This window comes from Panulirus ornatus, chromosome 50, assembly GCF_036320965.1.
Source record: "Panulirus ornatus isolate Po-2019 chromosome 50, ASM3632096v1, whole genome shotgun sequence".
NCBI lineage: Eukaryota > Metazoa > Arthropoda > Malacostraca > Decapoda > Palinuridae > Panulirus > Panulirus ornatus.
In genome coordinates this window covers 28,571,616-28,598,704 of record NC_092273.1, presented here as the reverse complement: position 1 = coordinate 28,598,704, position 27,089 = coordinate 28,571,616, and the positions used below count along the sequence as shown (strand labels likewise).

Sequence of the window (27,089 nt, the reverse complement as noted above, 5' to 3'; positions counted from 1 at the left end):
GATCACGATGGTTCCAGTGAACCACAGCCATATCCAGTCAGCTCAAGCTACGGGTCGTGACGTCACATGTCCATCCCTGGGGCACGGGGGAGCGCGGGAGTGAGTGAGACACAGGAAATTCCAGGAACCCCGCCGCCCGCCCGGCCGCCCGCCCGGCTGAGTCATCTCTGGGATTGGAAAGTCTCACAACCCAGAACTTTTCGCTCACGTTTTGCATATATTCGGACATCAAGGCATTTTCTCATCATTCAATTTTATTTCCCAGGTACTGTTTTCCCCCGAACACACCGGGAAATCGAAATACAAAAAGTATTTTGATACCAACGAGGATAAAAAATATAACGACTCGAGTGCTTATGTCAGATGAAAGGAGAAAAACTCCTTCAGCTGTGCGAACGAACAGTATCGTACAGCCGGCATTCTAGCCAAGAAGGAAGACTCGTTGCGCTCTAGGACCTTACATGAACGCGGAGCGAGCCCGGCCTCCGCAGTCCAGAGGTGGACGCCGAACTGAGCGGACGTATCGCCGTGGCCAGCGACGTGACGTGAGAGTGACTTGAGTCCAACAACAACACGTGGGATTACAAACTTGTTGATACTCTGACGTCAGCTGTGCGTGCGTAAAGCTGTCGTACCAAGAGAGACACAAATAACGTACTCTTCGAAAATCATTCATGCTCGCAAGAAATTTCAGGAATGTAAATTAATGATTTAATACTAAATGAACTTGAACAAACTCGTACTACAGTGCTATATACGTTCAAAATAAATAGGCTGAGCCGTAGATATAAATGGCTCAGACTTACATACTAAAAATTAAGCAAATTGAAAGATTACGACCTACCTCTGCCAATCCAGTGGTGCTAAGACATACGTAACTAAGTATTTATCAGTATTGCCAGAGAGCTATGTGACTGGTCCCGTGTGGGTGGTGTGGCGCTAGGACACAGCAACAGTACAAAAGTAACGCCCGAAAGTACAAGGTTTAACCTCAAGGAGGATGTCTACCATGGAGCCCAAGATGACCCGCCCATCATACCTTCTGCTGCACTTCACCATCGCTGGTCAGTGTTCAATAATTATATTTAATCTCTCTCTCTCTCTCTCTCTCTCTCTCTCTCTCTCTCTCTCTATATATATATATATATATATATATATATATATATATATATATATATATATATATATATATATATATATTACGCTGCAGTTGTCTTCCAATAATTCACTTCGACCTATGTAAAGGGGGAGGGGGTCAGAGGTCACGTGTGTGTGTGTGTGTGTGTGTGTGTGTGTGTGTGTGTGTGTGTGTGTGTGTGTGTGTGTGTGTGTGTGTGTTGCCTAGCGGATCTAAGAAATCACAAAGTAAGCTTACCCCATAAATATTTTGTATTTCACAACCAATCGTCTTCTGTAATATCTACATCTATCTATCTCAATATAGAAAACGGGTGAGCGCATCAAGTTTGTGGGTTACATAACTTGGCCATGCCCGTGGCTGCACGTCACGACCACCACCACCCAAATATCTATGACGACCTACCCTGCCCAGACCACAACACACACACGGGGTCTCCTGACCTCCCTCACCTCCACGGTACGACCACTGACCACGACAGTCTGAACCCCTGAACATGACGGTACGACCACTGACCACGACAGTGTGAACCCCTGAACATGACGGTACGACCACTGACCACGACAGTGTGAACCCCTGAACATGACGGTACGACCACTGACCACAACAGTGTGAACCCCTGAGCATGACGGTACGACCACTGACCACGACAGTGTGAACCCCTGAGCATGACGGTACGACCACTGACCACGACAGTGTGAACCCCTGAACATGACGGTACGACCACTGACTACGACAGTGTGAACCCCTGAACATGACGGTACGACCACTGACCACGACAGTGTGAACCCCTGAACATGACGGTAAGACCACTGACCACGACAGTGTGAACCCCTGAGCATGACGGTACGACCACTGACCACGACAGTGTGAACCCCTGAGCATGACGGTACGACCACTGACCACGACAGTGTGAACCCCTGAGCATGACGGTACGACCACTGACCACGACAGTGTGAACCCCTGAACATGACGGTACGACCACTGACTACGACAGCGTGAACCCCTGAACATGACGGTACGACCACTGACCACGACAGTGTGAACCCCTGAACATGACGGTACGACCACTGACCACGACAGTGTGAACCCCTGAGCATGACGGTACGACCCACGTACGACCCTGATGGCCTATCCTCTGACGTGATTATTTCGCTGTACCGTACAGTACCGTCCTGCTCTGCTTGTTCGTTAACTGATAAAACAATTTACACAAATTCCTCTTAATTAAGTACAATCAAAGCATCCTCACACACAGCTGTGACAATGAGGCAATAAATGCGCAAAACGCGTAACTTCATCTTCGCTACGACCTTCAGTAACAGCTAATCCCTGTTCGAAGCTAGTCTCTGCTCGAAGCACTGTTTGAAGCCAGTCTCTCTTCCAAACTAGTCTCTACTCAAAGCACTGTTTGAAGCCGGTCTCTGTTCGAAGCACTGTTCGAACCCAGTCTCAGCTGAGCTACAGGAAAGGATCGTCATGAAGGACGACACGTCCATAAGAAATACATAATACATACATACATAAATACATTATACATACATAAGAAATACATAATATATACATACGTAAATACATTATATATACATAAGAAATACATAATACATACATTATATATACATAATATATAAGAAATACGAGGAAGATACCAGAGGACAGGGATGTGGAACGTCGACTGGTCAAACACAAAGGCAGTCTGGTAAATGCAATTAAATTTCTCATTTTGTAACACCGTATGATGAAGTCCACACAAAACCATTGACAGTTTACGTCAAGTCTTTTCATAATTAACAATTATACATTTAATACAAAAGACTGACTTAAATGCGAGTACATATCATTCCTGGTGTATATATATATATGAAAAGAACTTATACGAAATGATGTCAAGTATCAGCACAATAGAACACCATCTTGGCAGCGCTCCAGCTGTCTGCCCCCACTCTCTCTCTCTCTCTCTCTCTCTCTCTCTCTCTCTCTCTCTCTCTCTCTCTCTCTCTCTCTCTCTCTCTCTCTCTCTCCACCCCCTTTGACACTGAGATAGGAAAGCCAGTCGACACTATGGGAACAGAGCCAGCTGACACTATGGGAACAAAGTCAGTTGACACTATTGGAACAAAGCCAGCTGACACTGGAAACAGAGCCAGCTGACACTATGGGAACAAAGTCAGTTGACACTATGGGAACAGAGCCAGCTGACACTATAGGAACAGAGCCAGCTGACACTGGGAACAGAGCCAGCTGACACTGAGGAAATACAAGCAGCTGGTGAGATTATCCTCGTGCATCATGTAGTTACTACGGCGTGCCTGGTGGACCAGGTCCAGCCTGGCCCTGGTCCACCAGGCCCGTCCACTTAGAAGATAAAGTAATAAAGATACATGATTTAATGATAAATTACTATCATAACCGCTTACTACTACTACTACTACTACTACTACCATTATTATCACAACCACTAGCTGCCACCACCACCACTTACTACTACTATTTCGACTACTACTACCACCACCACCACTTGCTACTACTACTACCACTACCAACACCACCATTACTACTACCACTACTACTATCATTACTGCTACCACTTGCAACTACTACTACTACTACGAACATTACTACCACCAATACAACCACCGCTTGCCACTACTGCTTGATAACAGTAATAGTAGCAAGAACCGCTAAACAATTAAGTGTTAAATATACAGAGCCAAATGACTATTATTCCTAGGATCAAAATCTCTCTACAACGAGTTCCGCGAACACTGAGATCACCAGGTATACATGTTGGTTTTCGCGACGAACAACTCTCTCTTTAACATGCTGGTGACGTCAGCCTCTAACTAGCCAATAGCACTGCAGTTCCTCCTCTTCCACGTACTGACGTCACCGTTCAAGGCCAGCAACAGGTTCAGTTTCTTTTGCTAATGTACAAGCCTTTACCTCTCAATATGGAGCAATCTAGAAAACGAAAAAAAATTCTTCCTACATCATCCCTGAGCCGGCCAATCAAAGGACTCACTGCGCAGAACCCGTTACGTCACCAACGAACTGACCAATCCCGGGACGGCAGGAAAAAAAATCGTCTGGCGGTGTCTTGCATGTGCCCGTGGGTAAAGCGACAGATGACGTCAGAACCTTCATTAAATAAACACCCAGATACCTTGTGAACGCCCGTCTTGCGAACAAAACATCCGGGAAGTATACCACAGACGAATGTTATTAATGTTCTAAAGTACATGGCCGCACCATCTACCCAGAGATACTTGCAAAATGCTGTCAAAATATCAAACGATAACAAACGTGTATGTGACGAGATTCATCAGTCGTTTCCAACAATTTCAAATGTTTTATTCTATTTTCCACAAGTGTGGGTGACGGTGGCGGGTTGACTGGTGAGTGAGGGAGACGGGAGTTCGTAACAGGGTCCCACAGAGTGAGTTTGGCCGCTGTGGTGGCGGTTTCTGGGAGCTTTTGAGGTGTGGCCAGGATGCTGGCTTGGCCCAACCATAACGTAGCCCCATTCAAAATTCGCCACTTGAACTAATGTTATTTTTTCCTGTTCTTGTTTACCATTAGCTTTATATCTTAGAGTGATCAGGCATTTTGGATCCTATCACTGTCTACCACACAATAACCTGGTCATTGTGTGATGCAGGACACAAGAGGGACACGTTCACTAGCCCGACCGGGCACGAGAACGTATCCCACGCATGACGTCATACAGAAAAGCGGATCGAAAGCAAACCGTCTCTACACCAGACCCGCGCAAACAGCTCGCAGGATCAAGTGTAGGATCACAACATCTCTGGCGTCCTCCCAGCCAGCTCCTGACTGTCTCAGGAGAGAGAGAGAGAGAGAGAGAGAGAGAGAGAGAGAGAGAGAGAGAGAGAGAGAGAGAGAGAGAGAGATTGAACTGACCAACCGGTGCCATCATGCGCGCGCCTGTGTGTGTGTGTGTGTGTGTGTGTGTGTCGGCGAGGGGGAACACCACCACTGAATGGCCGGCTCAGCCGGTGTAAACAAACCCAATTTCTGCCAAACTGCTGATGGGCTCAGACCTTCGCTGCCTCATCTACAATCTCCCGTAAAGCTCACTGCACAGAATCAAGTGTTGGTGTATACCGACCTTATGACATGGCGGGGTTAGTTATTTAATCGACTGCAAAGGACTCCTCCCCCCCTTAAGAGATGCCCACTACAGTTTCCCATGGCCCACTGCGCACACCCACCTGCATCCACTGTGACCCCGCACACCCACCTGCATCCACTATGACCCCGCACACCCACCTGCATCCACTGTGACCCCGCACACCCACCTGCATCCACTATGACCCCGCACACCCACCTGCATCCACTATGACCCCGCACACCCACCTGCATCCACTATGACCCCGTACACCCACCTGCATCCACTATGACCCCGCACACCCACCTGCATCCACTATGACCCCGCACACCCACCTGCATCCACTATGACCCTGCACACCCACCTGCATCCACTATGACCCCGCACACCCACCTGCATCCACTATGACCCCGCACACCCACCTGCATCCACTATGACCCCGGACACCCACCTGCAGCCACTATGACCCCGCACACCCACCTGCATCCACTATGACCCCGCACACCCACCTGCATCCACTGTGACCCCGCACACCCACCTGCATCCACTATGACCCCGCACACCCACCTGCATCCACTATGACCCCGCACACCCACCTGCATCCACTATGACCCCGCACACCCACCTGCATCCACTATGACCCCGGACACCCACCTGCAGCCACTATGACCCCGCACACCCACCTGCATCCACTATGACCCCGCACACCCACCTGCATCCACTGTGACCCCGCACACCCACCTGCATCCACTATGACCCCGCACACCCACCTGCATCCACTATGACCCCGCACACCCACCTGCATCCACTATGACCCCGCACACCCACCTGCATCCACTATGACCCCGCACACCCACCTGCAGCCACTATGACCCCGCACACCCACCTGCATCCACTATGACCCCGCACACCCACCTGCATCCACTATGACCCCGCACACCCACCTGCATCCACTATGACCCCGCACACCCACCTGCATCCACTTATGACCCCGCACACCCACCTGCATCCACTGTGACCCCGCACACCCACCTGCATCCACTATGACCCCGCACACCCACCTGCATCCACTATGACCCCCGCACACCCACCTGCATCCACTATGACCCCGCACACCCACCTGCATCCACTATGACCCCGCACACCCACCTGCATCCACTGTGACCCCGCACACCCACCTGCATCCACTGTGACCCCGCACACCCACCTGCATCCACTGTGACCCCGTACACCCACCTGCATCCACTATGACCCCGCACACCCACCTGCATCCACTATGACCCCGCACACCCACCTGCATCCACTATGACCCCGCACACCCACCTGCATCCACTGTGACCCCGCACACCCACCTGCATCCACTGTGACCCCGCACACCCACCTGCATCCACTGTGACCCCGTACACCCACCTGCATCCACTATGACCCCGCACACCCACCTGCATCCACTATGACCCCGCACACCCACCTGCATCCACTATGACCCCGCACACCCACCTGCATCCACTGTGACCCCGCACACCCACCTGCATCCACTGTGACCCCGCACACCCACCTGCATCCACTGTGACCCCGTACACCCACCTGCATCCACTATGACCCCGTACACCCACCTGCATCCACTATGACCCCGCACACCCACCTGCATCCACTATGACCCCGCACACCCACCTGCATCCACTATGACCCCGCACACCCACCTGCATCCACTATGACCCCGCACACCCACCTGCATCCACTGTGACCCCGCACACCCACCTGCATCCACTGTGACCCCGCACACCCACCTGCATCCACTATGACCCCGCACACCCACCTGCATCCACTATGACCCCGCACACCCACCTGCATCCACTGTGACCCCGTACACCCACCTGCATCCACTATGACCCCGTACACCCACCTGCATCCACTGTGACCCCGTACACCCACCTGCATCCACTATGACCCCGCACACCCACCTGCATCCACTATGACCCCGTACACCCACCTGCATCCACTATGACCCCGTACACCCACCTGCATCCACCCCGACACCCACCTGCATCCACTGTGACCCCGTACACCCACCTGCATCCACTGTGACCCCGTACACCCACCTGCATCCACTATGACCCCGCACACCCACCTGCATCCACTATGACCCCGCACACCCACCTGCATCCACTATGACCCCGCACACCCACCTGCATCCACTATGACCCCGCACACCCACCTGCATCCACTGTGACCCCGCACACCCACCTGCATCCACTGTGACCCCGCACACCCACCTGCATCCACTATGACCCCCGCACACCCACCCTGCATCCACTATGACCCCGCACACCCACCTGCATCCACTATGACCCCGCACACCCACCTGCATCCACTGTGACCCCGCACACCCACCTGCATCCACTGTGACCCCGCTACACCCACCTGCATCCACTGTGACCCCGCACACCCACCTGCATCCACTATGACCCCGCACACCCACCTGCATCCACTATGACCCCGCACACCCACCTGCATCCACTATGACCCCGCACACCCACCTGCATCCACTGTGACCCCGCACACCCACCTGCATCCACTGTGACCCCGCACACCCACCTGCATCCACTGTGACCCCGCACACCCACCTGCATCCACTGTGACCCCGCACACCCACCTGCATCCACTGTGACCCCGTACACCCACCTGCATCCACTATGACCCCGTACACCCACCTGCATCCACTATGACCCCGCACACCCACCTGCATCCACTGTGACCCCGCACACCCACCTGCATCCACTATGACCCCGCACACCCACCTGCATCCACTATGACCCCGCACACCCACCTGCATCCACTGTGACCCCGCACACCCACCTGCATCCACTGTGACCCCGCACACCCACCTGCATCCACTATGACCCCGCACACCCACCTGCATCCACTATGACCCCGCACACCCACCTGCATCCACTGTGACCCCGTACACCCACCTGCATCCACTATGACCCCGTACACCCACCTGCATCCACTGTGACCCCGTACACCCACCTGCATCCACTATGACCCCGCACACCCACCTGCATCCACTATGACCCCGTACACCCACCTGCATCCACTATGACCCCGTACACCCACCTGCATCCACTATGACCCCGCACACCCACCTGCATCCACTATGACCCCGCACACCCACCTGCATCCACTATGACCCCGCACACCCACCTGCATCCACTGTGACCCCGTACACCCACCTGCATCCACTATGACCCCGTACACCCACCTGCATCCACTGTGACCCCGTACACCCACCTGCATCCACTATGACCCCGCACACCCACCTGCATCCACTATGACCCCGTACACCCACCTGCATCCACTATGACCCCGTACACCCACCTGCATCCACTATGACCATCGTGCTCAAGGGTCCTGCCGTCGTGCTCAAAGGTCGCACCTTCGTGCTCAAGGGTCGTATCATCGTGCACAAGGATCGCACCGTCGTGCTCAAAGGTCGTACCGTCGTGCTCAAGGGTCGTATCATCGTGCACAAGGGTCGTACCATCGTGCTCAAAGGTCGTACCGTCGTGCACAAGGGTCGTATCATCGTGCACAAGGATCGCACCGTCGTGCTCAAGGGTCGTATCATCGTGCACAAGGATCGCACCGTCGTGCTCAAGGGTCGTATCATCGTGCACAAGGGTCGTACCATCGTGCTCAAAGGTCGTACCGTCGTGCACAAGGGTCGTATCATCGTGCACAAGGGTCGTACCGTCGTGCTCAAGGATCTATCATCGTACATAAGGGTCGTATCATCGTGCTCAAAGGTCGTACCGTCGTACACAAGGGTCGTATCATCGTGCACAAGGGTCGTATCGTCGTACTCAAGCATCGTACACCGTCGTTCGTTAGCAAGGAGTCGTGTGTCTTCCACCGTAAGTGGACGAACGAACATCAGTTCGTCCCATCAGAAGATCTGCCCCTTAACCTACAACATGGGAGTGGCTCAGTTCGTCCCATCAGAAGATCTGCCCCTTAACCTACAACATGGGAGTGGCTCAGTTCGTCCCATCAGATCTACCCCTTAACCTACAACATGGGAATGGCTCAGCAAGCAATCACAACAACATTCCGCAGGTCTGACTTGACGCTGTGGGGGTTTACGTAGACCGACGCGAGTCTGGGAATAGTGGTTTACGTAGACCGACGCGAGTCTGGGAATAGTGGTTTACGTAGACCGACGCGAGTCTGGGAATAGTGGTTTACGTAGACCGACGCGAGTCCGGTCCACTCACTCTTCCCCGCCTCCCACAACCAGCCTGGTATAAGGTTTCCCCACACCCTGGCCCCATGACTGGCCAGCCAGCACTCCGCCCGCCCCCAGTGGGCGACCGTGGGCGTGATCCTCCTCCTCCTCCTCCTCACCCCGTAACTAACCCCTGACCCCCGGGAGAGCCACGCCATCACAACAAACATTCCAACACACACACACACACACACACACACACACACACACACACACACACACACATGCACACACACACAAATAAATGATTTACATATATTTTATGAATAAATCCTAAGTGGCACTCACGCCCGCAGTGGAGTGAGTAATAAGTCGATGAATTTAGTGCAGGGAAAGTAGAGAGAGAGAGAGAGAGAGAGAGAGAGAGAGAGAGAGAGAGAGAGAGAGAGAGAGAGAGAGAGCAAAGTGGTGGCTTTAATCTCTGTGGGAGCGACCAGGTTCCAAGCAGACGACAACAGCACCACACACACACAGACACACACACAACACCAAGATAAAACCATCGTACCTCCAAGATACCAGGTACCTAACGTGTCCCTCACTAACAGGTTAATAATGTATCATTACAGTACTAGAAAAGAAATTGGTTATCTTATCTACCACGAAATTGGCTATCTTAACTACCCCTGGTGTTTAGTAACAGTTCCCGAAAATCAGGGTTCGATGGTTACGTTATAACGTACACTCATGGTACACGCCAACTACTCTCCTGGAAAATATAACACTGAAAGATATCATGCGAACTATATCGACCTCTCTACTGGTTCCCCGGATTATCATTAGAAAAATGTAACAAGGACACATTTCTCTACATGGCCAGGCGGTAAGGGGTAAACCAGTACGCCAGACGTCAGTAATTTGTAGTCAATTCCTGTGTAGCTTTCCAGGCGACTCTAGCAGATATAAGTCAAATGTTTCATCAGTGGCAAGTTGATATTTCGTATAATGATGGCAGGGTCAACTGTTGCTAATGACTGATGGCCAATCGTATTAATGAGCTGTGGTAAGAACACACACAATAAATACACACACACACACATTGCATGTCTATGAACTGCTTATGGTAATCAAAGGCAGGATAGGTAACATGCAACACAAATATACATCACAAAATACATTCACCCCAAAGATTTGTGACATGAAATATTCGCCTTAAGTCACCACATAACACGACAATATATATATATATATATATATATATATATATATATATATATATATATATATATATATATATATATAATTTATTTTTTTTATTATACTTTGTCGCTGTCTCCCGCGTTTGCGAGGTAGCGCAAGGAAACAGACGAAAGAAATGGCCCAACCCCCCCCCCCCCCATACACATGTATATACATACGTCCACACACGCAAATATACATACCTACACAGCTTTCCATGGTTTACCCCAGACGCTTCACATGCCCTGCTTCAATCCACTGACAGCACGTCAACCCCGGTATACCACATCGATCCAATTCACTCTATTCCTTGCCCTCCTTTCACCCTCCTGCATGTTCAGGCCCCGATCACACAAAATCTTTTTCACTCCATCTTTCCACCTCCAATTTGGTCTCCCTCTTCTCCTTGTTCCCTCCACCTCCGACACATATATCCTCTTGGTCAATCTTTCCTCACTCATCTTGGAAGAGGACAAAGAATGTCCCGATCCTTCAACAGCAAGTATTCAGAACAGATATTCTATCAATATGTCAATTAATGTAATAAAATAATAATATTACTATTAAAACATCGACACTGTTCGCTCTGGGACGTCCACAACCTGGCCGTTATGACGTACAGGGCGTGGCAGACTACTGCATCCTACGTCAATACTCCCGCCAAGCCCACCTTTTCTTTCCTTAGGACGGGGACTGGGTTCGTGATGGCTGAGTCTTAAAAAGGCATGAAATTATATAAAAAAAAATATATACTTCAAGTTAAGGGATGCGCAACGATACGCGCACCATACAATCAAACCTTAAGTTAATCACTGCTGGTAGAAGTACCCGCGATTTCATTCAGTCATCTGATGTGCATCGACCATCCTGGGGAAAAAAGTCACCCTGACCGTCGCTCTGGCAGCGACACCTTGCGTGTCTTATGTCCGCTGTTCGTACTTCCGTTCGTGAGGGAATGTTAAAATCCGAGTTTAAATATTCGCTTTTTAATTATGATGTACTACAGCATAAAATCCATATAACACGAATTACAATTATTTGATGCTAATGAGTTACTTATACTTTCCAAGTAAGTATACGACAGCCTTAAGTATCGTTACGATGATTCGTCTCCTAAAGTGTTCAAGGCTGTCCAAAGAAAACGGAATGAATGAGTTGAATGTTTAACATTGCTTACCGGACGATCATTCCGTCATACTGAAATGTTCTGTTGATAGCAGGTTTGGCGTGCACAAAATGCCATTGAACTACTTATGGTAGTGATGGCAGGATAAGTAACACACAACCCAAATATATATCACAAAATACCCACATACACACACACACACACCAAAGCTTTAATGTCTCAACAGTGAATAATAATAATAATAATACGATCAGCTTCATTTCAAAACATTATTCTTCAGTGACTTGGGGGAACTGTGACGAGCTTTTCTAACACTTACTGTGAAGTTTACTGACCATGAAACACAAGCCATACACTTGTCTAAATGCAACACATTGTGAAGTGGCGTCTTCCTGTGGTGGGCAGGATCAACACATCATACTACCATGACACTTACATACCGCCATGAAAGACGCCCTCCTTTACGTAGGCCATCTCGCTACTCCGGCCTGGCTGCTCGGTAACCTTCATATATATAAGGTTGCTGAGCACGAACGTTATCAATAAATGCGTTAATGCCCAAAAAGCGATACATAAACGTTGAATAGCATTGTCGTAATAATAACACGTAGATCTGCCAGTACTGGAGGTTCTACAGCTTGTATCAAACGTATATACTATGACCGGAGTGGCCCAGAGTCCTTCTCACTGAACAGACATGTCTGGATTGGGAAGCGATGAGGTAACACACAATTTTACTGTCCATGTCAGCGATTCCTGACGTACTTTACAAACCCAGCGATTGTTGACAAAATCATGTGATATGACGCCCTATAAACAGCGAGCAAGGAAGAAGGGTGTGACAAGTGCATCACACACACACAAAAAAAAAGCAGTTTGGCTCCATCCCAGTTTAGTCAACTTCCGGGGCGGAAATTCTCGCCGGGAGACAAGAGGGGCGGCCAAAAACAGACGGCTCAGGGCAGACCACGGGATCAATAGGGTCGCCACAACGCCAAAACAATAAGCTCTTACGAGATCAATAGGTCGCCACACCGCCAAAATAATTAGCTTTTGTTTCATCACATCGAGATTCCATCCCCCACACCCCACCAGCGTTTTTGTATGGGTTACAGGATCAAACTCCATCATGTCCTACAATACAGGGCTACGCGCGGGCCAGATACCTCCAAATACTAAATAAAACCAGTCAATATCACTCCAATGGTTAGAATACTATCAAATCTTTTTTCTTTTTTTTTAAATCATTCATCTCAGAGAAAAATTGGCTGCCATTCATAAAACTTGATAATAAAACCAGTCAACATCACTCCAATGGTTACAATACTATCAAATCTTTTTCCTTTTTTTCTTAAGTCATTCATCTCAAGAGAAAAATTGGCTGCCATTCATAAAACTTGTGTCATGGTATGATGATCAAGCCACTCCAAGCGAGCAACACGTTCCATAACCTGAGAAACGAACGAATATTTTCCCTGCAGCAAAGGATGGTAGAATCAATTCCAAGAAGATGATTTTGCTGTTAAAATGTATGATGAGGTTACCGTTGAGTTCTAATGTCAAAGTGGAGCGGTCTACCAGAACCAGGAAATGACTCCTTAGTGTCACGAGAGAGGCGGGTAAACAAGGAGAGGAAATGGACTAGTTTACTGTAAACACATCCTCGTGCAAGGTCTCGGATATCCGCAAACAGCCCAATATTCATACCATATCATACGAACGAAAAATAACTTTCACATTTGAACATCCATTAAAAAAAAAAAAACGTTCAGATGGTTTTAAAAATCTGCCACAACTTGTGATAAATTTCTAAATCAAAAATGTTTAGAGGAAAAGCAAATTTCTAGGACAGGCCACAATGTACAGACCTTTGACCTCAAGAGTGTTACACCAGGAAGGAAAACCCAGTAAAACATACGACCCACCCCAACATCATCACCACCAGTGGCAGATGTAAAGACGGGGGAAAACTCCACCTTGCCAGCAACACTAGACCCTTGCCAACAACACCTAGGCTACTCAACGGGGTAAACCCATGATAGGTTACTGTAACAGGGGAAGCCCGCAGTGAGCCGTACCGAACCTACACATTCTCATACGAGTCTTCAGCATCAACGACCCCCCCCCCCCCCCGATCTAAATAATGACCGAGAAACAAAATGAAAATAGTGAAAATGTCTCGGCACACATTTCCATATCTGGAGACCAGGGGTAATACAGCCTTGTGTGATGAGTGCTGTCCTTGTCTCTCGGCTCCAAAGCCGCCTACTCACCACCACCAAAGCTTTCCATTACACTCAAACAACAGAGCACTTGTTCTCTGGGCACGGAGGAGGTCACTGATAGGCTAAGAAGAATCGAATGCGGTCTGCTAGCGTCTGTGGCTTTAGTTCAAAAGGAAACTATTTTTTTTGGTTCGAGTGTACCCGCCAGAAGCAACGATACATATTGCCTAAAATATATGTCCAAGAATCAATATTCGATGAAAACGTAACTGGGAATAAAACATGTATGTAGTCAAGAGTACATGACCCCGGGTGCACATTTACAGTTTTCTATCTTGATACGTGTGTTAGAGCTAACGAATGGCTCTATCTGTATCTCAAAAGATCTCATACATGTGAATCCGTGATCCAGTTTTTAGCTAATGGCTCGTCAACCATATTCCAAAGTTTATCAAAATCTGTATTAAATCTCGCTTACCAGACTCAAATTACCTCATTACTACGTAAATGCCTTCGCCAAGTTTATTACGGTAAAATGATTCGCCTTACAGACGAGTGTCTGAGGTTGAAGACCACGTACCAAACAGGAAGTGTAGCAACACGGTAAGATGTTTGGGACGCCATGATTCACCAAGGAAATCCACCTCTCGCAACGCTTATCTAACACAAGAATCATGTCTTCCATTATCTGCAGATGCTGGGGAGTCTTTCCTCAGTGTAGCGTACCTTTCAAGCAGGACCATTTACAAGCAGACAAAATCCCAAGCTGGCAACATTGATCAAAATGGAAAAAGACCTTGGCCTCCATAACCTACAGCTGTAAGTTTTGTCCAACTTCATATGTTGGTTACGACCTTCTTCTACAATATGTATATATATATATATATATATATATATATATATATATATATATATATATATATATATATGCTTTCGTACAAGACAGTCCGGTACCCACACATCAACGTGTGGTCCAGCTACAGATCTGAGCCCACTCCTTACTCAAGGCCAATCCTCCTTCCAGGTAAAAAGAACGCAAAATTACACGGTAATTTTTGTGTCTAACTCTTTACAGACTCACGAAGGCTGGTAGTTATGTAAAAAAGAATCAGTATTTTTTGTGGTCTAAATCATTTTAATAAGTAAATGAACAGTAAGAAGCACACGTTTATAATGATTAACAGCAACCAGTTGGGTAATTTTCAATACACTGCGTTGCAACGTTGTCTGCAAGCGCTGCCGGAACTAACCGAAACAATATTCTATACCACACACACACACACACACAAAAGGCGTCATCATCCTTGCAACCTCTCTTAGAAAAACCATGTACGGTTCTTCCTGGCGGGGATAATCCCTAGCGACCGAAATACATAGAAACCAATTTGGGTGAGGATCACCACGTCATGCTCCCTGACAAAACACAGTCTGTAAACCACACATAGAAAAGAACAAGAGCACAAGTTATATTAACAGCACATCCTCTCGCCACCCAGTGGTGTCGGGACTTGAACTAAGAAACTTGTCTTTGGCCTGTGCTGAACCTGATCTCGGGGCTAAAATGTTTAAGTCTAGCCACGGCAAACGGACTAACGAAATACATAACCAGTATTGGGAGTCTCTACCATCATTATTAAATTACTTACCAATTACTTACCAAATGCCAAGATACAAAAAAAAAAAAAAAAAAAGTTGAATCACATAAGCCCTGAAGATCAACTTCTCCAGCAGCACATATACAACATAAGTGCAGAACCAAATTCGATATAACCTCTGTAGTGACTGTAGATAATACTAAAAAATAATAACAATTATAATATGAACAACAAACTAAACAGATACACACATACACTGCCTCTGCCGGGTGGGATGGTGTCAGAATTCGTCGTCCTTTCACAAGGCTAAAAAGGAGATTAGAGCAATGACTCTCTATGTAAGATCCTTGAGACACGGCCAACCCCTGCGAATTTCTTCCTGGGAAGAGTTATGGTATGTCTCTTTTCATGTGTTTGAGGGAGAGAGAGAGAGAGAGAGAGAGAGAGAGAGAGAGAGAGAGAGAGAGAGAGAGAGAGAGAGAGAGAGAGAGAGAAATCCCTCAGGAGCACAACACAGCGCTTACTAAGGAAGCACGTATCCAGTCATCCTGGGAAACAATTACAGTAAGCGGCCCAGTGACTAAGAAGCCCCCTTTCTTCGGAGAGCAATAAACAAATCAGTATTTCAATCAATGCATGACAGTGCCAACATTATAAACGAACCCTTACGCGAGAACTCCCATCATGTGACAACGAAGCGTGCTGTGTTGCGCAAGGCGGTAACCTTTTAACATCCTCCACTGACTGACTTCAACATGGACGAGTTCTTTCCTGGAAGCCGAACTGTGGGGCACTGCCGATGATTAAAGGCAGTAAGGACCTGTGCATGATTTTTTTTTTTCAATTATCTCGGGTGCGAAGTGACCTCAGGAGTGAAAGCGGCACCACCGCCCTAACTGGAATCAAGACACTCAAACGAGAATAGTGCCTAACAAACGCAGTTGCACTAGGAACAGAATTAAACCATGGCCGCAGTACTCAGAAAGGGTATAGACACTCAACCTGGTTTCTGACTATATTTTCCCTTGGTACAGACGACACAAAATCTGGAGCGCGGCTCATTTTGATGGCGGGCTTGCAGTTCTCATTATCTATAGACGCTGAAGCTTAAGTACTCTCAGCAGTGTTCAACTCTTGTCAGATTTCTCGGTCTTTCCTCTTTTATGATATCTCAACCACCCGCGTTCACAAGAACAATTTTCACCAAACCTTAGGCACTACCCCTGTACCTCCAAGTTCCTTGTATTTTCCCCCCTCATTGAAATTAGGACAAATGCACCAAAATCACTAAAATATGGAGTATTAACAGTTGGAAGTGGCCAGCTTTCAAACTCCTACCGTGCTGATCTAAGAACGAATGAAGTCCCGATGTTAATGAATTTCCAACATTTCTAATTAGCTGAAGAAGGAAGAGTGCTTATAATGGATAAAAATAATAATACAGTAAATCATGTGATTTCAGCATCTTAAATGCCAGTACTTTCCGCTATAATCATCGACATAGTGGTAACTAAGGTAACTACACTTTCTCTCCTTCTCGGCATCCACAAGACTTCCCTTTTGAAAAGCGAGGGGAAATTCCTTCAAGACTCCATGACAAGTTCAGCATCAGGCGGTGGTCGTGTGCAGCGGATACCCTTCCTCTGACCTTTGGTCACAAGATGAACAAAGGACTTAATTCCCCTGGATACCTCCAAGTCCAACACAGCCGACGACCAATGAAAACAAATGAGGTTGATGTGATCTTGGAACTTTGGTTTCAACAACACTCCGAGACGTGTTGATAATCTTGCACTGGGGCTTGACAACATTACAGGTGAAGCAGCCGAGCTACCGGAAGACCTGACATTGGCCGGGTATTACTCACCTGAGCCTCCCGTAAGCCTGGCATGACTAACCCGGCGGAGCAACCTTCAGCCGCACTGTTTTGGTCATACGCGATTATCCACAACATACATTAGCATACTTGCTTCTAAGACCACCACCTGCATTATGCTATGAGCTTTATTTGTGCAACTATAAAATCATGCCTCTGTCGACGTTACAGTACTCAAGCAGGAGGAACAAAAAGTACAAACAATTGCTACACATACGCAACATGAATGCCGATGGCAGTGCGTGATCCCAACTCCGTAACACCAACATTCCCAACGACAACACATTACTCACCAGTGGAAAACTGGTCCTGAAACCACTAAACGCGGATAGAAACATTAAAGTCTACAAAACACATCCTTACCACCAGTAAAACAACATTCTGAAGTGGCAAGAGCGAGCAAGATTAAATCCTACTTCAAGATGAGTCACAAGACATGCGCTGGATGCCACATTCATGATTCTGGTTTTCTGCAAATTAACAAAACAATCTCTCTCTCTCTCTCTCTCTCTCTCTCTCTCTCTCTCTCTCTCTCTCTCTCTCTCTCTCTTACACACATACTGTGGATATTCTTGAAGCTTATATCATAGTGTCGCCATGGGAAATGATAAGTCAGCAGAGTCAACCCACCTCTGCCTGAGTAGAAGACTATTCTTTTCCTTGTGGGAGAAGGGGGACTTTTATGGTTGGGTGGATTTATGTATTTAAGACTCACTAGTTCGGTAGCCTAATGTATGAGAAGCACAGACATGGCCAGAAAAATGCATGGTTCGATCATTCATGGTCAGGGATGACTGTATAAAATGGGGGGACACAAGTACTTAATATGGCATGCATGTTTACAGATATGTATGGTAGTCCATGAGTTTCTTGCAATGCATACACAGGGTCTCAGAGGAATTTTATCAAAGGGTACATTGTTTCTTTCAGGTCCCCTTCCCTTCACATATCCTGTTTTTATCCAATACGGTTTTATGCCCTGGGCTATATGGCCAAAAAGGATATGGAAGATGAGAGAGGGATGGAATCAAGCGCTCTGTTAAATTTCTGCATCTGGGGCCTTATCCTCCTATACTCACTCCATGTTAAATATGAATAAATATGTACGAACATAAATTCCCGGGCCCCCTTTTGGACCCCCAGGCTCGGGTACGATGTACCCCAAGTACCCCCCAGGCACAGGCCATGTGTATACACGTTGAGAAATATGTATGGTTGGACGAATATGTATGTTGGAATGCATATCTGGGAAGAAGCATGTAAGTCGGGTACATGAAGCTTTGTTAAAACAAGAGATGAAAAACATGTTTATGGTGTGACACATGATACCAAAAATCCATCTAGTACTGTACATACATGTTCCTACACATCTATGATGGTATGATCATATATACATGGGAAAAAACAAGCGACACACTAGTAAGATGGTAAATACATAAAAACATAGGGAAAAAATGGAATAGAGATTAATGTGGTGCAACAACTTCATGTGGGTTTGTAAGTATGGTCTTTGGGGTATAGTGTTACCTGAGGTAAAACAACAGCAAAGGACCCAGCAGCAGTCTAAATCAAGCCTCACATCAACAAGGGTATCTACACAGTCAACATGGGTAGTGTTATTGGGCACTGGGAATAATCCATGTAATCTGTGAATGGCATCTCGTACGAAATTATTTCATAATCTCTGCTTTGAGATAAGGGTTCACAGTTTCTAGAGACGGGTTCATAATTTCATTCAGTCAATATATATTACATCTATACTACCATCAGTTGCAGAGCATTCAAAGCTTGCTGACAGATAGCATTTCCATTTTCTTGTATCAACTGCCACAGTGTTTCAATGACATTGTGAGTCTGTTTTAGTGAAAATAATGAATTTTCCATTAAAAGGAAATCGCAAATTAGATACTATTGTATTTGTATCATAATGGAGAATGTTCTATCATCAACAGTGTGCACTGTTCTATGGAATCCCTTGCTGGTGATAGCACAAATACAACGATCACCATCTCCTGCCTCAGAGTTCGTCACGCAACCCTCAAATGTAACTGTGCCACAAGGCGAGCGGGTCGTCCTGAAGTGTGTAGTAAGTATATTTCTTTAGTGTATTGGTCATTCACAAAGATAAACTTATGTATTACACTGCTATATGCAAAATAATTCTTACCAAATATGCTCTTTACATGTTCCAGAATATATATAACACTTGGCATTGCACTCCTCTCTGTAGCTTGCAAGTTATGCTCATGTGTGTCGCTGGTACTTCCTGGAAGAGGGTCTGGACTTCTTTAATGAACGTGTGTCTCCTGTGTTAGTGAAGGATTTTAGTCCAGCTCATCACCGGGATTGTTCAATCAGAATCAACAAGGTGCAGTCTTCTTAAACATATTTTACTACCATAAGTCCACTGACATTCTTAAATACATATTTTCAAGTAATTATGTTTATTATCCAACAAAGGTTAATGAGACTATGCTGATATCAAACATTCATTTTCAGTCCATCTTCAGTAAGATATCAAAATAAAGAGAAAATACTAAAGAATGTTAGAGATGCAAATGCACATCAGCAGTCCTAAATAAATTACCCATATCAATGTTAATACAGTGCTCTTAAATCACTAAGTGTGTCTAAATCTTTAACCTTTTTCAACAGGTCCGAAAGATTCAGGAAGGACAGTGGTTGTGCCAGGCTCTAAAATTTCACTCTTCAAAGTTCCTCATGACCAGCCCTGCTTTTCTCAGGGTTATCACAAGTGAGTATCATGTGTTTTATGACTAAAACAAATTATTGATTCATTTCATAAATAGCCTTGACTATTGTGCAAACTGACTTAACTGATTACTGTCAAAATGGATATTACAATTGCTATTATGTGCACTCCATTTAAGGACTAAGCAAAATTGAGTTTTTTCTTGCAAGGTTATAAAATCTGATTAAACTCTTTCTGATTGAACTCTTTTAATGTATTATCATCCAAAAATACCACATTTCGTTAAAAGAATTTCTTCACCTGCTGCACGTTACATGCACAGTATATAGGTGAACCTAAGTTGCCTATGATCCACTGTTCATTCAAGGATAGAAACAATAATACAATAAGAAAAAAGAGACTATAACCTTAGTAAGAAGTTACTATGCCCAAGAATTTTATCTACAGAGTCTGAGAGTGTCACATGGAAGCCTCCTGCAGATGATCTGCACTCAACTCCTCGACAGGGTCGCCGGGAGAATGATTCACATGAAGGACCTAAGGTACACTGAGGTGGACTTTACCTTTAAAGATACTGATAATTTCCTGAGCATCAATGTTGCTTTAAAATATGCTTTTGTTCTCTGAGATACTTAAAATTCTTTTCAAAATGTCCTCATCAAAGTATTATGCAAAAATTATGGAACTACTGACAATCTATCTATCATGTGCTCGTACAATTAACTCCACATTTTATTGGCAGTCTGGCTCTCATGGGGATGAAACCTCAAGAAACAGCGTGGAATTTGAATCTAATGATGAAGACTACATTCAAAATACTCCTGTAAGAGAATCTACCATTCTCAAGTGCCAAATTAACAAGCCAATCTCCACATGCTCTTGGATCATGCCTGATGGAGCTGTCTTTAATGTATCACAAGGTAAAATTCACAGAACAGTACCTGCCTACCTAAAAGCACCAAAGATTAGATCTTGCTAAAAAGCTGGGCTAACACATAACCCCCATCACAGGTCTTGCTTAAGGATAATACTATTTCTCTCTATAACTACACTGGGTTTATTAGGGAGAGAGAGAGAGAGAGAGAGAGAGAGAGAGAGAGAGAGAGAGAGAGAGAGAGAGAGAGAGAGAGAGAGAGAGAGAGAGAGAGAGAGAGAATAAGAAAGAGTGTGTGCATGTGTGTGTGTGTGTGTGTGTGATTACCTAAATGTGTAAAATGGGTAAGGAGTTCAGCAACTGAGAGGCTCCATAATATGTATTTTAAACTTATCTATACTGTATGCATTTACAGATCCCAGCTTGTTCCATGAAAACAAATAGTACAATGTAGAATTCCATGCACATTTATCAATAGATCTACAAAACCGTGTATGAAACTAGGCACTATTTTTCTTATTAAAAGTGTGGAAATGATGACAAACTCCAGTGATCATATTACTTAATTAAGATGCTGCTGCATCCTCCCATTATAGAAATTTAAAAGGGGGGTCTACCCCAAGCCTCTCCATATAGAACTATAGGAGATATGTATTCTCTTGTTACCCAAATAGTGTATCAGTCAATGTTAATAATTGATCTCTTTTCCTGATGCAGAACATTCCAATGAGTCCTTCAAGTATTCTGAGGATTACAAACTAGAGGGTGACCTCAGTGAAGGGAGCTGTGCCTTACGAGTCCATGAGGTGCAACATAAGGATGAGGGGAACTGGCGATGTGTGGTTCAGGTGAATGACGAACAAGAGTTTCATGGTCCCCTCTTGCATCTGCATATTATTGATCATGAAAATCCTTCAAGTCACAGTCATGGTAGGTATCTTAGTATAAAATTCATTGCATCTATGCTATTACCACTAATCAAGTGTAAAGCTTAACTTCTTTTATTTCATTAATGTATGATATATAAATATATATAGTGAACTGGAATGATATGGTATGCAAGATGTGACAAGCTGTCGATGAACTTAACCTGGGCATGTGGAGCAGCCACCCAGAAAATGGATGTGGTCAAATGTGGCCTTTCTTCATCTATTCCTGATGCTAGAAACCCTCCCCTCCTTGTATTTTAACTTTCTAAAAGGGGAAACAGAAAGAAAATATATATATATATATATTTCTTTTCTTTCTTTCTTTTAAACTATTTGCCATTTCCCGCGTTGGCGAGGTAGCGTTAAGAACAGAGGACTGGGCCTTTTTTGGAATATCCTCACCTGGCCCCCTCTGTTCCTTCTTTTGGAAAAAAAAAAAAAAAAAAGAAAACGAGAGGGGAGGATTTCCAGCCCCCCGCTCCCTCCCCTTTTAGTCGCCTTCTACGACACGCAGGGAATACGTGGGAAGTATTCTTAATCCCCTATCCCCAGGGATAATATATATATATATATATATATATATATATATATATATATATATATATATATATATATATATTTTTTTTTTTTTTTTTTTTTTATACTTTGTCGCTGTCTCCCGCGTTTGCGAGGTAGCGCAAGGAAACAGACGAAAGAAATGGCCCAACCCTCCCCATACACATGTACATACACACGTCCACACACGCAAATATACATACCTACACAGCTTTCCATGGTTTACCCCGGACGCTTCACATGCCTTGATTCAATCCACTGACAGCACGTCAACCCCTGTATACCACATCGCTCCAATTCACTCTATTCCTTGCCCTCCTTTCACCCTCCTGCATGTTCAGGCCCCGATCACACAAAATCCTTTTCACTCCATCTTTCCACCTCCAATTTGGTCTCCCTCTTCTCCTCGTTCCCTCCACCTCCGACACATATATCCTCTTGGTCAATCTTTCCTCACTCATTCTCTCCATGTGCCCAAACCACTTCAAAACACCCTCTTCTGCTTTCTCAACCACGCTCTTTTTATTTCCACACATCTCTCTTACCCTTACGTTACTCACTCGATCAAACCACCTCACACCACACATTGTCCTTAAACATCTCATTTCCAGCACATCCATCCTCCTGCCCACAACTCTATCCATAGCCCACGCCTCGCAACCATACAACATTGTTGGAACCACTATTCCTTCAAACATACCCATTTTTGCTTTCCGAGATAATGTTCTCGACTTCCACACATTCTTCAAGGTCCCCAGGATTTTCGCCCCCTCCCCCACCCTATGATCCACTTCCGCTTCCATGGTTCCATCCGCTGCCAGATCCACTCCCAGATATCTAAAACACTTCACTTCCTCCAGTTTTTCTCCATTCAAACTCACCTCCCAATTGACTTGACCCTCAACCCTACTGTACCTAATAACCTTGCTCTTATTCACATTTACTCTTAACTTTCTTCTTCCACACACTTTTCCAAACTCAGTCACCAGCTTCTGCAGTTTCTCACATGAATCAGCCACCAGTGCTGTATCATCAGCGAACAACAACTGACTCACTTCCCAAGCTCTCTCATCCCCAACAGACTTCATACTTGCCCCTCTTTCCAAAACTCTTGCATTTACCTCCCTAACAACCCCATCCATAAACAAATTAAACAACCATGGAGACATCACACACCCCTGCCGCAAACCTACATTCACTGAGAACCAATCACTTTCCTCTCTTCCTACACGTACACATGCCTTACATCCTCGATAAAAACTTTTCACTGCTTCTAACAACTTTCCTCCCACACCATATATTCTTAATACCTTCCACAGAGCATCTCTATCAACTCTATCATATGCCTTCTCCAGATCCATAAATGCTACATACAAATCCATTTGCTTTTCTAAGTATTTCTCACATACATTCTTCAAAGCAAACACCTGATCCACACATCCTCTACCACTTCTGAAACCACACTGCTCTTCCCCAATCTGATGCTCTGTACATGCCTTCACCCTCTCAATCAATACCCTCCCATATAATTTACCAGGAATACTCAACAAACTTATACCTCTGTAATTTGAGCACTCACTCTTATCCCCTTTGCCTTTGTACAATGGCACTATGCACGCATTCCGCCAATCCTCAGGCACCTCACCATGAGTCATACATACATTAAATAACCTTACCAACCAGTCAACAATACAGTCACCCCCTTTTTTAATAAATTCCACTGCAATACCATCCAAACCTGCTGCCTTGCCTTGTATATATATATATATATATATACGCGGGAGACAGCGACAAAGTATAAAAAAAAAAAAAAATATATATATATATATATATATATATATATATATATATATATATATATATATATATATATATATATATATATATATATATTTATTTATCTATTTTGCTTTGTCGCTGTCTCCCGCGTTTGCGAGGTAGCACAAGGAAACAGACGAAAGAAATGGCCCAACCCACCCCCATACACATGTATATACATACACGTCCACACACGCAAATATACATACCCATATATCTCAATGTACACATATATATACACATACAGACACATACATTTATACACATGCATACAATTCACACTGTCTGCCTTTATTCACTTCCATCGCCACCTCGCCACACATGGAATAACATCCCCCTCCCCCCTCATGTGTGCAAGGTAGCGCTAGGAAAAGACAACAAAGGCCCCATTCGTTCACACTCAGTCTCTAGCAGTCATGCAATAATGCCCGAAACCACAGCTCCCTTTCCACATCCAGGCCCCACAGAACTTTCCATGGTCTACCCCAGACGCTTCACATGCCCTGATTCAATCCATTGACAGCACGTCGACCCCGGTATACCACATCGATCCAATTCACTCTATTCCTTGCCCGCCTTTCACCCTCCTGCATGTTCAGGCCCCGATCACTCAAAATCTTTTTTTATTATCTTTATTTATTATACTTTGTGTCTTTGCGTGTGTGTTTGTAAATAGTCTAACAATATCTTGATATTTCAGAAGGAATACCATTAGTGGCCCCTGAAGATGAATCAGTGAATCTCCTGGTGATTGGTCTTGTACTCATCTCTGGCATCCTCTTCATTACTGTCATCATGCTTTTCACATGCCTGTATCGTCGAATGAGTGCAAATTCTGAGGAGACTCGCAAGATCCTCCAAATATCTCCTCACAGCAGTATGGATATTCCTCATAAGACACTGCCCTCAACTGACTTTACAACTACTTCAGTTATGACTGTAGAACCAAGAAAGAAACTTCCACTTCAATATGTTGACTTGGATCACTATAATCAATATCTGGATATGAGTGTTTCAGGATCAGCTAATGATGGTTACATCATGATGCCAAACTCCAGTATCAGATCATCAACATCATCAAGAACAACATTATCAACAGTATCCACTCTCCCTGTTGGCCGTTCTCGCTCTGCCAGCAACAGCACAACAATAAGTGGAGGTTCACCTCACTTGACTACATTAGTAGATAATCCTTCTTATAATCCTGATGATGCTCTTGATCGCAAAGGTATCAATTTTTCACGTCCAGATTCTTTGTACAGTACTGACCATGTATATGAGGAAATTAAAGAAAAGAAGGATGATTTTGGAAAAATGGAGAAAATAGAGGAGGCCACAACTCCTGAAACTCCAACGTACACAAACATCTTAGAAGACTGTGAGGGTTACATGATCCCCAAAAAAAGCCCTTCCAGTGATGCTCTACCTACATTACAAATTAAAGAAACCCCAAAAACTTTTCCAAAGCTTCCATTACCAAATCCACCTCAGAGCAATAAAGATGACACAACTCTTATTCAATCACAAGCACCTTCTGCTGGTCAGGGTTCTCATTATTCTCGTATAGGTCAAAATGGTCTACTTCCTGCTAGTTCCATATGCCTATCTTCAGAAAATCTTGGTCCAGGTTATTCAAGGCTTGGCACTCCTACAGATCCTATGGAAAGATATGACACTCCACGGCCCCCTGCCAATGACCCCATGGAAAGGTATGATGTACCACGTAACATTCCAACAGAGTCAAGTTTACAACCAGACATTCCAGTATCTACAGAGGTATGTGTAGATGGCCTCACTGGTACAATTGTTTGAACCAGTCATGATTAATTGGAGGATGAATCTCTAAAGGATCCAAACTGCTGCTAACTACTTTTTTACAGTAAAAATTCAAGATGCCTATCGTGTTATTAATGTAATCTTATGATGATGCATTTGAAGATACAGTATCCTTTTTTGTTTTGTTAATGATACAACAGAACTGTACCATAAATAATGGACGAAATATATTTCATAGCAATAAAAGTAAAGTCTGGCACTAAAAAAACTTTGAAACCATATACAAAATATTATGTTTAAATATGTTTCAGAGATACTTTACTTATGATGTCCTTCAACAAAATACTGATGGTAAAACAGTCATTGTGGAAGATTTCTGATGCATGATAGCCAGATAAAAGTACTGTACTCTCCAGCATAATACACGGTATTATGAACTGAAGGGAGCTTCTGTGTTATACACATATGCTATACTGTAAATGTAGAGCTATTAGTACCCCCTATCTCTATCATATGCAGCCAACAGTAAAGTCTTCTTAAAACAGTGAAATACAGAAATGTCTTATGACAACAGCATTAGGTTTGCAGTGCAGTACCTATTATTCTTTTATAAAGAAACAATGTGAATGCAACTCTATAAATGCAAGTGAATATATATGTGTGTGTGTGGATGGGCTGTTCTTCTGTTTCCTGGCGCTACCTCACTGACGCAGGTAATGCAGGAAATGGCGAATAGTTTGAAAGAAAAAGATATATATATATATATATATATATATTTCATACATATTCACCTTATACCGCATTAGTGAGGTAGCGCTAAGAACAGAGAAGTGAGCCTTAGAGGGAATATCCTCGCTTGGCCCACCTCTCC

The 27,089-nt window shown here is 45.1% G+C and overlaps 2 protein-coding genes across 3 annotated transcripts in view; one reads left to right on the top strand and one right to left on the bottom strand.

The window, feature by feature from the left end:
- lsn (vacuolar-sorting protein SNF8) overlaps window positions 1-27,089 on the bottom strand; it is a 292,203-nt gene that overhangs the window by 200,345 nt on the left and 64,769 nt on the right. The gene's annotated exons all lie outside the window — the stretch shown is intronic.
- LOC139764698 (uncharacterized) lies at window positions 465-26,994 on the top strand. Its single transcript, XM_071691586.1, has 8 exons — window positions 465-1,064; window positions 19,506-19,639; window positions 19,784-19,921; window positions 20,209-20,308; window positions 20,714-20,808; window positions 21,009-21,186; window positions 21,858-22,070; window positions 25,143-26,994. Exons 1-8 carry the CDS (start codon window positions 1,001-1,003, stop codon window positions 26,252-26,254), a joined length of 2,034 nt encoding a protein of 677 aa, XP_071547687.1. The 5' UTR covers window positions 465-1,000; the 3' UTR covers window positions 26,255-26,994.

What these genes read in the sequence shown, in the direction of transcription:
- LOC139764698 (XM_071691586.1), top strand. Translation starts at nt 1,001, where the DNA reads ATGTCTACCATGGAGCCCAAGATGACCCGCCCATCATACCTTCTGCTG. An exon ending in TTTTCTCAGGGTTATCACAA is followed by an intron (nt 20,309 to 20,713) that starts GTGAGTATCATG and finishes TTTTATCTACAG; the next exon opens with AGTCTGAGAGTGTCACATGG. An exon ending in TCCTTCAAGTCACAGTCATG is followed by an intron (nt 22,071 to 25,142) that starts GTAGGTATCTTA and finishes TTGATATTTCAG; the next exon opens with AAGGAATACCATTAGTGGCC.